Source organism: Camelus bactrianus, chromosome 29, assembly GCF_048773025.1.
Source record: "Camelus bactrianus isolate YW-2024 breed Bactrian camel chromosome 29, ASM4877302v1, whole genome shotgun sequence".
NCBI lineage: Eukaryota > Metazoa > Chordata > Mammalia > Artiodactyla > Camelidae > Camelus > Camelus bactrianus.
The window spans coordinates 22107895-22121430 of record NC_133567.1 but is presented as its reverse complement, the minus strand read 5'-3'; the positions used below and the strand labels follow the sequence as shown (position 1 = coordinate 22121430).

Here is a 13536-nt window from a genome sequence, read left to right as displayed (position 1 = left end):
ACATACACACAGAAGGAAGATGGTGTGAAGACTCAGGGAGAAGATGGTCATCGACAAGCCGAGGAGAGAAGGGACACAGACCCCTCCCGAGAGGCCCTGGGAGGGAACCAACACGACCCACACCTTGAACTCTAACTTCCAGCTTCCAGAACTGTGAAGAAGCAGACACCTGTTCTTTGAGCCATCCGTTTGTGGTCCTTTGTTAGGACAGCCCTAGCAAATGAATACAACCCTCATATAAATTTCTTAAACTATCATTTTGATCCGGTAGCACTTTGCTGAGAATCTTTCCGCTCAGCCCTGGATGATTCAAACTCTTCAGTATTCTCCACAGGCTTTCACTGTCCTGTTATCTACCTTTATCTTTTGTTTTGCTTAATTTTCATACCCTCAGTTTCTTAACTGACGTTGCTGGCAATAGATCTTTGCTTCAGATAATAATAACATTATTGTTATTTTTATTATTGCTATTCTGGTTTGTTATTTAGATTTTGTTGTTAAGACATTCATAGTGGGACTCTTGCTCTGAAAGCTTTACATGTGTTAACTCATTGAATCCTTGCAAAAACTTTATAGAGTGTATCCCATAGATGGGGTAAGATTATCATTCCCATTTGATAGATGAGGAAACTGAGGCACAACAAAGTATCTTGTCCCTAAATACGTAGCTAGTGATTGGCAGAGCCATTACACCCAGCAATTTCACATCGCAGACTCTTAACCACATCACTATCACCACTACTACCGTTTAACCTCACTGAAAGTGCATTATTTGACAAGACTTGCCCAAGAACTTGATATGCGTAAGTAACTTAATTCCCATGACAGACTATTGGATACATAGTACTATTATTTCCATTGCACAGATAGAAAGTGGAAGCAATAGGGGTTAAAGGATTTCTCAAGGCCACAGTGTTCCTATGCTGTGGAACATGAATTCCAGCCCAATCTGACATGAAAGCTTCTGCTCCTCCCCACCCAGGTACTGTCTCCTGGAAAGAATGGGTCTCTCTTGTTCTCCTTCCAAATCCTCCTATCCTTCTAAACTCAATTCAGTATCCTCTATGAAGCTTTCCCTAACCCCTCTGGCCAACAGTAATTTCCTTCCTTAAGACCTAAAAGCAGAACACATATTTTGGCCAAGATAACGGGATGTTGGGGGCTGTTTAGTGATACTTTTCTGGATATTAACATTGTTTCTCTGATTGATGCTTTATTTCTATATTAAAATCTTGTGCTTTTTAGGGGAGGAAAAACCAACACAACAACACTTCCTTAGAGTTGGGGATAAGTTCTCAACAACGACTATTTATGTGTAATTGCACTGTCTTTAACTGTCTATCAGGTGCTTCTGAGATTTCACCTTTGTTCTGTCACCTACCCTGTCACTGCAGGTGCACTGATGGGACCCCAAAGGCATCAAGACTTACCAGGATTAGACATTAGGATTTAGATTAATTATTTAAAGAAATTGATTTTATATTTTTGTTTTTCAGAGGGCACTGATTTTTCCACTAAGAAACTCAGCTAAAGCTCATAGGTTTTCACATCTTCTCTTTTGTAAAGGCTTCTTAGCAATGTCCCATCTTCTGTATCTTATGATTCCACGATGTGGGAAAGAACAAGTTGATTATAGTTTTAGTTCAAGTTGATTTGAAAAGGGAAAGAAATACCTAATGATAATCCAATTTTTTAAAAGAACAATTCATTTTAAACACTTATCTGTATTCAACTTGGGCAAATTATAGTGTTACTATATTTTTTCTTTCTATGGTTTTTCTTCTCAGTGGAATTCAGTACTATTAAAAATTCTAAGGTAAGAAATGACAAACTGTTCAAGCTACAACATTAATTTCTTCCTCCTGAACTTGCCAAGTCATTAAATACTGGGAAACAACTATTAATAAAAGGGCAAAATATATACCTCAGTAAATGTTCATTCACTTAAGCCAACATTAACACAGTCTATTTCCCACTTCACTCAAATTTTTCATGTGTGATTTGAATTTGAAAATTATTGTTATTCCTGGACAGTAGGTTAATTATAAAAGTACTATTACATAATGAATATTGATATATACACATCAACATTTGAATATTAAGGTATTTTCTTCAAAATAACCTCTGGAAACTACTCTTCTTCTCTGCAACGCTGGGGTATTTGGCAATCAAGTGGCTGAGTTGTACAAAATGGCACTTGCCGAAGAGTGGCCACCAACCAGTGGTTTTAAATCAAGGTGGCACCATCTCCTTAAGGAAGATTTAGAAATGTGTACGTGTATGTACAGTTGTTACAAAAACTGAGGCATTTAAGGTTTGAGGGTCAGGGATGCTAAATGTTCTGCGAAAGCTTAGAATACTCTTACAGAATGTAGACCTACCAAAACATCAATAATGACATATAATTGATATAATAAATTGATATAAATAGTACAATAATTGATAAACATTGTTTCAAAAGTGACTACAGGGCAAACCTACAGATCCTTAAAATATTTCCATTTGAAATTAACTTAATGCTAACAAAGTCTTCTGTAAAGCTAGCAGGAAATTCAATGTTACATTTTTCACAGCAAGAACCAAATCCAAGAACTTTGTTTGCTTTTGATAATAGTCTGAGAGCAAGTAAGACTGTTTAAAGATTGCTGCAGACTAAAAGATTTTCTTTTAGTCCTAAGACTCAGAAAGGGAATTAATATTTTTCTGTCCACAGAATAATTAGATAAATAGATAAGTAAGGACACAGGGAACTATAAATCTATGAATTTGTCATTTTAGTTATATAATTGGCTAAGTCAAATTCTGAGTGCACCAAACTTAGTTACCAGAAGCATCACTGCTTCAGGTAACTGTTTTTTTTTTGCATGTTCTCATGTATTTCAACAGCGTTTTTAGTATTTCTGATGGTACTAAGGTACAACGTCATATTCTATAGTAGACAGCTTTTAGGGATGCAAATGAAGAAACATGGGTCTAGTGTTGACACCACCATTACTAACCATGTGACCTTCTCTGTGCTTATTCGTCAATAAAATTGGAATAACAGCATTTGCCTAACTTGTCTTAATAGACTGGGATGCAGAGTAACTGCAAAATCCCTACAATGTCCTAACAGGCTGCCCTGGAATTCACCCTCCTACCTCTCTGACCTGATTTCCATTCATATTTCCCTTTCCTCGCTCTGCTGCTCTGGTTTTCTTGCTGTTCTTTGACTCTTAACAATGTAACATCTCTGCACTGTTCCCTCTGCCCAGATGCTCTGCCTCCTACGAGTTCACGTTCAATCTTGTGCTCCCTTAACTTCCATGGGGTCTCTGCTCAATGCCACCTTGTCAGAGAGGCAATCATATACCAGCCTATGAAATACTCTGCTCCCAGCCTTCTCTCTCACTTTATTCTACTCTGTGTATGACACAGTGATGATCTACTTTATGGCATCTCAGATTTTACTTTGTTTGCTATTGTCTGTCTCTTTTCTGCGAGAATGTTATCTCAAGAAATGCAAGAAATTTTGGTATCCTTTCCTTGGGAATAATATTCTAATAACAAATTAGAGTTTTTTCTGAATCTTCCTACATAAAATTTAGCAATGTGCTTAGTTGGAAAGTTTGTATCTCTACTTTTTTGCTAATTAATGTGAAATTATATAAATATTATTTTATTTTTATGACATTACATATGTTTTCAGATGCATAACTCTCATTAGTTAGAATATTACGAAAAGTTACACTTTTAATATATCTACTATAATTATTTTAATTATCCCAATGCTCAAATATTCAAAACATGCACTAATTTTGTATCCTATTTCCGTGAAAAGATACTATACGCACTCTCTTTTGAAGCGAAATTCTTCCTTCACCAAAGGCAACACATTATATTTCAGGACTTTTAACGTCACAAGCTAGGTGGGCCAAGGTCAAGGTTTTTGCTCTGATAAGATAGTTTTAAAACGGGTCCGAGTTTTTGCCAGTCATGTTTGTGCCCGTGTCTCCCGGGGCAGTGTAGTGTGGGGGAAAGCAGAGGCCATTTCTTATCCATTTTGTATTTCTCTAATACCTTGTACATAGCAGGCACTCCATAATTATTGATTAACTCATTGAATATAGACACTCATGCGATGATAAGCACCCACACCCGTCTTTAAAGGGAAACGAAATAAAGAAGATTACTTACACTTCGAGCCCGATGAAGAAGACCCGCTGACTGTGGACCTCGATCCCCCTTTCATGGAAAAGACTCCTTTCCCCCTGCGAGTTGTTGTTACGGCCACTCGGGGGCGCTTCAGCGGAATTACTGCGCGGGGAGGCGGAGGCACACGCCCGTGGTAATCAAACAGCCTTCACAAAACACACATGCGACTGAGAGTTGGTTTATGCCCAAGTGTTCTGTGCAATGTGTGAAATGATTAAGTGAATGGCCTTGTAAAAAAAAGGTCAATAAATGCTTTTGTCATGGTTGCTGTTCTTACTCAGGAAGATTCCTTTTTCACTAAAGAAATAAGATGCTAGTGAAATCTATGCTTGCTGGACGTTGGGATCCGACCCTCCAACAGGGTTTCATATCTTTAAGATATGAAAGGACAGAGAGTTTTGCTCCAGTAGTACCATGCCATTTGTTGAAATTACGCTGACCTTCACTCCCAAGTACGTTTCTTTGCTTGATTGAACAGATTTACCCTTGTTAGAAATCTTCCTTTATACACATCAGACACTTCTTGGCACATTAATTTGAAACCAAGAAAAGATCGCGTAGAATCAGGAACAAAGCAAAGAAAACCACTGTGTGATCAGAAAACAGCTCAGAAGGAAAAAATAATTAGATGTAGGACTCACTTAAAGAGAACAGCTATGAGGGACAAGCTCTGTCTCTGAGAGCTCTGAGTAATGAAAGCTCTTCTGACTGCAGAGAAAAAAACGAGGCTGAGTTTGAATGAAAGGGCACTAGCATGAGCGGAAAACTTTGCTGACTAAAGTACTAGTTGGGAAATATTTATCAGGATAACTTTTTATTATTCTGACCATTTGATAGACGTGCAAATTGAGACTGGAGGTATCTGTCATTAGCTGTTAAAAATTCCTCTAACAAAAAACAATTCCAATGAAACCCTTTGAAAGCTTCTGTGAAAAATGATGTTCACCACAATCAACACATTTCCGTTAAACAATGAAAGGAATAAAAGTGTAAGACTATTTACTCATTTATATAAATATATAATTAATAGATTCAAAGTTTCATATTATACCACGCACACACACGACACATTTTTGTATGACTTAGCACATGCAAGCAGCATAAAAGGGTCAGAGAAAAATATGATATATATACTCATTTATTTTTAAAGCTATTCGTCAGTGAACCAGAGATCTATTCTCGTTATAACCCACTGTAAAGAAAATAGCATCAGTGACTTAGATTGATGATTGTTACATATTTTACTGTGCCATGATTATATGGGTTATATTTTCATAACTGCTTTAAAACAGTCAATAAAAATAATCTAATATGGAAGCTAGAAATGAGAAAATTAGAACAGAGAGAAAATATTTGAAGCCTTCTATAATAGGTTATGTCCTAAAATTCCATCTCATTTACACATACAGGTGAAAATGTGATAATCCTTTTTTGGGGGGAAAACAATATATGAAATATAATTACAATTAAGAGACACTGGCTTCCAAATATTCACTCAGAAACATTTAAAACTATGACACTATGGGGGGAAAAGTTGCGTAGAGACCACACTTGAAGCAGAGCTTGGTCTAGGAATGTCTTCTCCATTAGAGAGGTAAAGTGTCCAAAAACGATTTGGAAACATGCTGAGGAAATACTAAGAGGTGTCTGGAAAGGAAAAGAAATGAGACGAGACAGAGTTCAAGAGAGGTGCCTTCCTCTGTGAATAACAAAGTCCATTAGAGCCGAGGAACTGCCGGTGAAGAACAGGTCGTGGATGTCAACACATTATAGTTTACTCCAAACGGCGTAGGGAGGGTGAGGCTGCAAGGGGTCACGAAGCCCATCCTTACCACCAGGGCCTCGAAGATCAGAAGGGTCAACTAAGCCTGCCCCTCATCTCAATCACAAAACAAGGTCCGCATTACTTATTTATAAGTTGAATTCACAGAGCACCTTAAGTCAGTGAACCACAATATGAAGGCACATTTCATGAGCTACATACAACACCCAAAGCTATCGAGGGAAAAGAAATAGGGCAACTGACTAAGCTTTTCCAGGGAAGAAGTTGCTCCTTGAGATGAAAGGCAGGCTTATTTGGAGGAACCGTCTCCGCAGGACTTGAAAATAGCAATTTAGCAGGTTCATTAAATAAGGTAATCTATACTTTGGGTTATGAAAAAATATGCAATGTAAGAATGCTGCACTGGAAATTCAGGCCAAGGAAAGCTACCGTAATTCACTGCTACTTCAATTAACAATGCAATTCGATAGTATTTTATAGGGAATTGAAATGTTTATCAATATTTTTATTGCTTCCCCCAGCCAAAGATTACAAACTTCCAGTGTTGGTCAGGCCAGATACCATGTTGAGAAAACGAGAGCTTTTAGAATGGGATACATATTTTAGGAACAAACTCAGTATGTATTGTGTCCTTTGTTATAAATCCCTGTAGGGAGTGGCCCTTGTTCGCTGAATATTTTGATGTGATGCTTCAAAGAAAGATGACTCCTTTCTCACCTGGAATCAGGTAAGGTTTTGCCAATTCTTTCTGCCCTCCTGCTGGGAAGATATTCAGCATCAGAACTTAACTTTTAAAAAGTGATATGTAATCCACAAACAAAGCTAAAATGGGCACTTCACATGAGAAAAGAATTTTTAATTTTAATAGAGTTGGGGTGTTTGTTAATTTTCATCGGGCAAAGTTGAGCTTACCAGAAATACAGTGAAGACTGGGTATTGCCCTAAAGCATAAAAATACAACATGATGAGGATGGGAATTTGGGGGGCAGTTTTTTGGGAATTGCAAGATGAGATGTAGGGGTTCCTTTAAATGCAGAGGGAAGTAGGTGAAAGGCAGTCTGTGATGGAGACACAAGCGTTGGCTTTCTCATCAGAACCCCATCTATAGCAACTCAGAGAAAATGGTCCAACAAAGATTGCCACTCGACAGAATTAAATGGAATCCAAATCTTGAAGGTCAGTTAAAAGCTTAAAGTGTCTCCCTTCCTCTTGTTTTTTTTTTTTTTTTGTTCTTTCCACTCTCAGAATTATATTTACTTTCCTTCTCTTTGATGATTCTTCATTTCCCCTAATACTGTTAGTCAGAATACTGTGTTCCTGTAATATTTACTTGTCAAATAGATAATGATTTATAATGAAGCCAGACACCTAATTCTCTCTTCCCCAAGGTCTATTTTAAAATAAACATTCTAAAAGACCTACTCTCAAGCAGTAAATAAAATAGATGTAGTCAGATTTTAATAAAAGCAACCCATTGAGGAAATTTGAGGGTTTCTACTTTTCATGTGCCCATTTCTTGTTTGGAATTCTGTTTGCTTTATAATTAAATGTCTGAGACATGTAATTTCATTACCAAGCAAAAGCTAAAAAGTGGTAAACAATTTAATATTAATTTACTTGCTAAAAAACCAGACACATCTTGTCTCTAGGAAGAATAAAGATATTTAGCTTTTAAAACTATTTTAAATATAGCTGCTTTTTGGATACAGGCAATTTAACGGCATATTGACATATAAAATGAATATAATTTTGAATTCTTGTTTTTACTCAAAGCTTGTTATTATTAAACTTTAACAATAATAAAGCAACATTTAAAGAAATACATGAAAAAACACAACTCCCAAACTCTCACCCTAAAACAATTACTGTCATTCTCTAATCCTTTCTTCCTACAAGCATGCATATTTTTCACATAATTGAATTCATAATATATGTACAGTCATGTATCCTAGCTAATTCTCTTTGATTTACATTAAAAACATTTCTGAAGTTTGCTAAATGGCCTTCCTGACGTTTATTTTAATTGCTCTGGTGCATTTTCTCCAGTAGAAACACCACAGTCTAATAAATCATTACCTTATTGTTGGGTTTTGATTCTGAAGCCTATGTTTCACTGTCAACTAATGTGATTTTAAAATTCATGAAAAAAAATTCGGAAAATGTAATATTTGCATGTAATTTTGTCAGTGAACACTAAATTTTCCTTTATATAAACAGCAATTTAAGAATTGGTAATTGCTTGTTTTCTTCTAAATTTCCCTCATAAAAAGAATTCTTCATTTTCCTTACTTATGAACCCAAACTTACAGTCTCTATGTGGTTAAATGGTAACAAAATATGTGGTCTGGACTTGGGGCTAAACAAGTGGCCTGCTCAGAGCCCAGATCTGACAACCAACTCAAGACCATGTTCTCATTCGGGCGTTTTAACAGATAAATAAGAATCCATGTGTCTCATTCAACCTTGCACCCTTCTCCTCAATATGCTTGACTTCACATAAACGTGGTCTATAAAACCCCACAGAGGTACCTATTCATTTTTAAGAAAGGATATATTTGAAATCCACATGAATGATTCTTAAAGCCTCCTAGTATGTCTGTTTTCTATACTGTCTGAACTACTTAAAATTCATAAAATCTGTTTATAATTTCCACCTTGACTTCAAATAAGCTTTTGGTTACAACCGAATCAGAAGGTAATTTTTAAAGGCACACTTCAGTTGAGACAAGCAAATGAATAATTCTTATTTCTGTTTTTTGTCATTAAACTTTCCCAAGAGTTTCAGTGAAGCAGCCCCTGTCCTGGATCCTGTACAAATGCTTCTTGCACACGCTTTCGAAGGCAAGCTGATTGAAATCCTCAGTGATCTTTTTGGCAACATTTTCCCCTTAATCTAATCTTTATGTTTTGCACAACTTTGCTATCTGCTCTATCTTGTATCCAGCTTCGGGTAATTAAAAACTAAATGCATTCAAATAGCAATTGGGAGATTATACATCCATCAAATAATTCTCCAATTAATTCTTGTAATTCTGTAACGTGTATATTGTTAAGCCATTTTGTCCATGAAGGAAACTTGCGAAAAAGAGAGGCGATGCCTTGCCCAAGTTTTAACCAGCCAACACACGCACACCGTGGCCTGAAACTCATCTCCTGACTCCAAACCACACCCTCTGTCAACAATGCCATGCTATGGTTTCCAAGTGTTTAAAGTAGAATCCTGTTCTACCAGATGGTATTTTAAATCTGCATAATGAAACCAACGTTGCTTCTTGCTAATATGTTTTTCCAATATTCATGAATAATCGACTGTGCTCTCCAATCAATGACCTGAAACAAGTGCAACTTGACTTGGAGTTTTTTTTTCACTAACTGTGACTCTGCTAGCTTCTTTTATGTTAATTAAGAAGCTTCTTTTATGTTAATTTATGCAAGGTCAAAATGGATTCAGAACTGAGCGATGCTCATTTGAATCTCATATATATATATATGCTTTATATATATAAGCACTTTATATATGCTTTATATGTATAAGTATATTATGTAAATATATAAATGTAAAAAATATATAATATATATAAAACATATAAGCACTTTATATATACGCTTTATGTATATATGTATGCTTTACATATATAAGCATCTCTGGCACTTCTTTTTCTCTGTGAGTAGAAGTTTACTCATCACAGGAGGTTATAGAAGGCTTAGGGCTTTTCCTAACACTACTGAAAAAAGGCTGGATTAAAACCATTAATATCTCGGATATTGGAAACTTTCCCTGAAGGTATTCAATATAATTTCAGATACACTTCTCTTTTTGCTTTACTGGGAAGAGTATAAATATTTATGCTCCTTTTTAATAACATGTAATGTTCTTCATTAAGAGTCATACTTGACCTTTTAAAAGAAAATGCCATGGAATGCTGTAAATTATTGGGCAATGTTTCGTGTAATTTAAAAAGATAAAAGTTTATAATAACCACTTAAGTCTATTATTTAGTGATACTCTTCATGATCCCTGAAACCACGGATTGACACTAAATGAGTTTTTGGAAAAGTTACTGCTGGATGAATGCCTCAAAACACTCACATTAAGATGGAACTCTGTGTAGAGAAGTTTTCTAAGCTAAAACAATTTAAGGGTTGAAAATCTCTAATTACATTAGGACCTCAAACCTGTTGAAAGGGACTAACCATGGGAGGTGAATGAGTGTCTGCTATTAAGATATTATCTCTTAGCTTCAGACTCACTTTTAGTCATGTCTGGGGTTGGGACTCTGCAAACTATATTCCTGGGGGGGCCAGCTGGCTCCTTGCTCGTCTCAGCCAATCAAGGACCTGAGAAGGAGACTGCAGGGCTGGAACAGGAAGAGAGGACCTGGTCCTTCCTGTTTCGCTTCCTGTTTTTGTTTTGGCTTCCTGTTCCTGTCAGCCTTGTTTACTTCACCCTGGCATCAGCAATTCATTCCAATAGGAGCAGCTGAATCTGGTTTGAGTAATTTTGCAGTATTTGCAGAACAATCTCTTCACACTCCCCCAGAGAGCCCGGGACCAGCCAGCCGTTACTGTCTCTGTCCAGGTCTGGGCTTCCAGCCCCATGGTTTCCCTCTCTGGGACCAGATACAGCTGCGGCAGCTAAGCAGTTACCAGAATTTGGGTCTCCTACCATCTACCACACTCCATTTTAGGTAGAAATTCTTTAAATGAGGAAGGAAGTCACATGACAGAAAATACTTAGGAAATTATAATGCAAAAATAGTTTCATATTGACAGACTAAAAGATAATGTATATTAATTGAAAACTTTACTCATAGCAGTGAAGACAGTGTTCTGCATCCTGGAAAAAAAGCATATCAGGAAATGTTTTTAAAATTTCAAAAACTAAAATTTTCAAATGTTTTAAAGACTGTCTAAATGTCATGTTTTGTTCATAGTAAATGGGGTTATTTTAATGCTATGAGATCTTCACATCATTGTTAGGAAAATTTATTATAAGCTATTTAATATTTAAAATAAAATATAACATGGAAATTATAAAAATTATTTGAGCAAATTATCCTTAACAATTCAGATTTGGTCATAAAGGGATGGCTAGAGAAATCACTTGCTTAACCCAGTAGTTTGCACATAGTGGTAATAAAGGTATGGTTGTGGATCTAGTTTCCGTGTAGATAAGGCTGTTTCCTTTTATGTAACATCATCGACTGGTGTTGCCCCCCTTCTGTTTTGCATATCCACACAGTAGGTTACTGAATATGAATGGATACCTAGTTTATGATGGTAGTTCCATCACTAATTAACTATGTGACTTTAAAAAAAAAAGTCTCTAAATCTAAGGAGATGAATTAATAACGTGAAGTGAGTGTCCTCTGTGTCTGAGACAATGTTAATGCCCGAGGATGCAACAATAAGCAAAACTGAGCATCTTTCCTGCCCTCGTGGAGAAGGGAAGGCAGACATAAACCAAATACCGTCGTTGTAGAAAGAAATATAGCAATAAAAATTAGGAGCAGTGCTGTGAAGGAACAGTACCGGGTGCTGAGAGGGGACCAGAGGAACCTCATTTAGTCTGAGAGAGGTGTTCACGCTGAGATCTGAAGGGTGAAATAAGGTAACTAGATGATGGAGGGAGGTAGGGGGAGAAGGAGCAATACAGAGGAAGGTCCTGGGGCAAGAAGGAATACGCTGTTTTTGTGGAGCTGAAAAAGGATCTGTGTGGCTGGAGCAAAGAGAAACAGACCTTTACAAGGGATTATGAAGCTTCTTCCCTATTTAAAATGTCTATTCTGTTTTTCTAAGCTTGCATTTTTATGCTTTGGGATTTTTTTGTTTGAATAGAACTTACACTTAAAGGCTTAAAAGATATTTACCTCATTTTTTTTGGTGTGGTCCAATGATCTATGTGCAGTCAGTCTTTGCTTTGCATATCTCTACTATGATGAATTTCAATTACTAATGCTTATTTAAATAACACCAGTCCCCAACAGCACAAATCAAATTTCAGCTACCACATACATTAACTGTGAGTAATTTTATGAAGTCCTAGCTTTGCTGCTAGGTTTTCCGTCCACGAATCACTAAGTAAACAACAGATGCGCAGGAGGAGCAGAGACCAATCACATCACCCCTTTCAAAGTCTGTCAGTGATTTGTCACTGCATCTGTTAGTTCACACACAAATAGCAAATGTGTAGTTGTGCTGTCTCCTTGTCTTGCAGTGATAAATCCATGCGGCATTTTATAAGAATGGGTAGTCAAAAGAGGGAAGGGGTGCAGGAAAGAATCGAAGAGTGACACTGGAAAGAAAATTAAAATTACATGTAAATTGAATTATAGGAGAAATAGCTGACTGCAGGGATACAGACATCCTTCCAATCCAGAGGCTCTGGAGATGGAACCAGAGGAACGTCATAAAATGAAACATATTGACATAAACAAAGAAATTGTTTGTGATGCGCTGAAAAGAGATGAAGATGTCCCAGAGGAAGTGACACTGGCCAAAAAAACACACACACATTGAAGAAATCTCAAGTAGTTTACAACATTGGTAAAATGTCAAAGCTGATCCAATTTTAGGAGTATGACAATCCACCAAGGATAAAAGAGATGCTTGCTCCCTATCATAAAATGAGAAGTACTACTCAAAGTAACTTTTGATAAGTCTTTTTTACAAAGAAATAAAGCACACTAATTATTGGTATTTTTATATTACTGTACAAAAATTCTAAATTACAGTGTACTAAATAACCATTAGTTTCACTGTATTTTCCTGTATGTGTGCATAGGGAATTTACATATATGTATACATGTGTAAATATATGTATTTATAACATAAGAGTTCTTAAGTTTTTAATGTTTTGACAAAAAATTTTAAAGATCAGGGAAAATCCTATTTCCCCCCACTGCTTATTCATATCGCTTTGCATGGTTTCCGTTTTCGGTCCCACATTACTGAGCAAAGCAAGTACTGTTCATAATTTTTACTGAATCTAGGTGTCATATGAAAGCAGACATGTTTTAGAAGGTTGGAGTCGTTTTCTAAAAATCTCTCAGTCTTGAAGAATTCTAAGTCAACAACAGACCTGGAAAATCATATTGGTTAATTAAATCTTTAGAATGTCATACAAATATTAGAAACCAAATTTTTGGCTTTAAGTACCTCCAAAGTCTGAAAAATCCAAGATCTGATATACTTCAGTAGGTACAATGAAAATAGGAAAATCTGTCCATCTTACATTTTATTTAGCCTTAGGTATTTCTTTTTTACTATAGAATATTATTTAAAATGTATTAATCAAGAATATTTGTGAATGAAATGTGCAAAACAGTTACAAGGTAATATAAATCTAAAGGAAACAAGGATGAAAAATTTACATACCGATTGTAGAAGTCATCTCTGTAGTAATCATAGTCAAAGACGTAACCACTAGGGAGGGAAATAAACAATTAGTCATTGACATTTGTTTTAATCACATTAACTTTGGTATCCATTTCTACTGTAATAGCAACACATTTATGTTACTTTTAAATATTTATTTTTCCATGTAACTCTGCCTCCGA

General features: G+C 36.1%; 1 protein-coding gene across 3 annotated transcripts in view; it reads right to left on the bottom strand.

The window, feature by feature from the left end:
- Positions 1-13536, bottom strand: part of RALYL (RALY RNA binding protein like) — a 584866-nt gene that overhangs the window by 56308 nt on the left and 515022 nt on the right. For all 3 annotated transcript variants that reach the window (XM_045514266.2, XM_010951849.3, XM_074354903.1), the window contains 2 exons: positions 13355-13402; positions 4177-4340 (listed from right to left, as the gene is read on the bottom strand). In XM_045514266.2, the coding sequence (XP_045370222.1) occupies positions 4177-4340; positions 13355-13402 (212 nt within the window). The remainder of the gene's footprint in view (positions 1-4176; positions 4341-13354; positions 13403-13536) is intronic.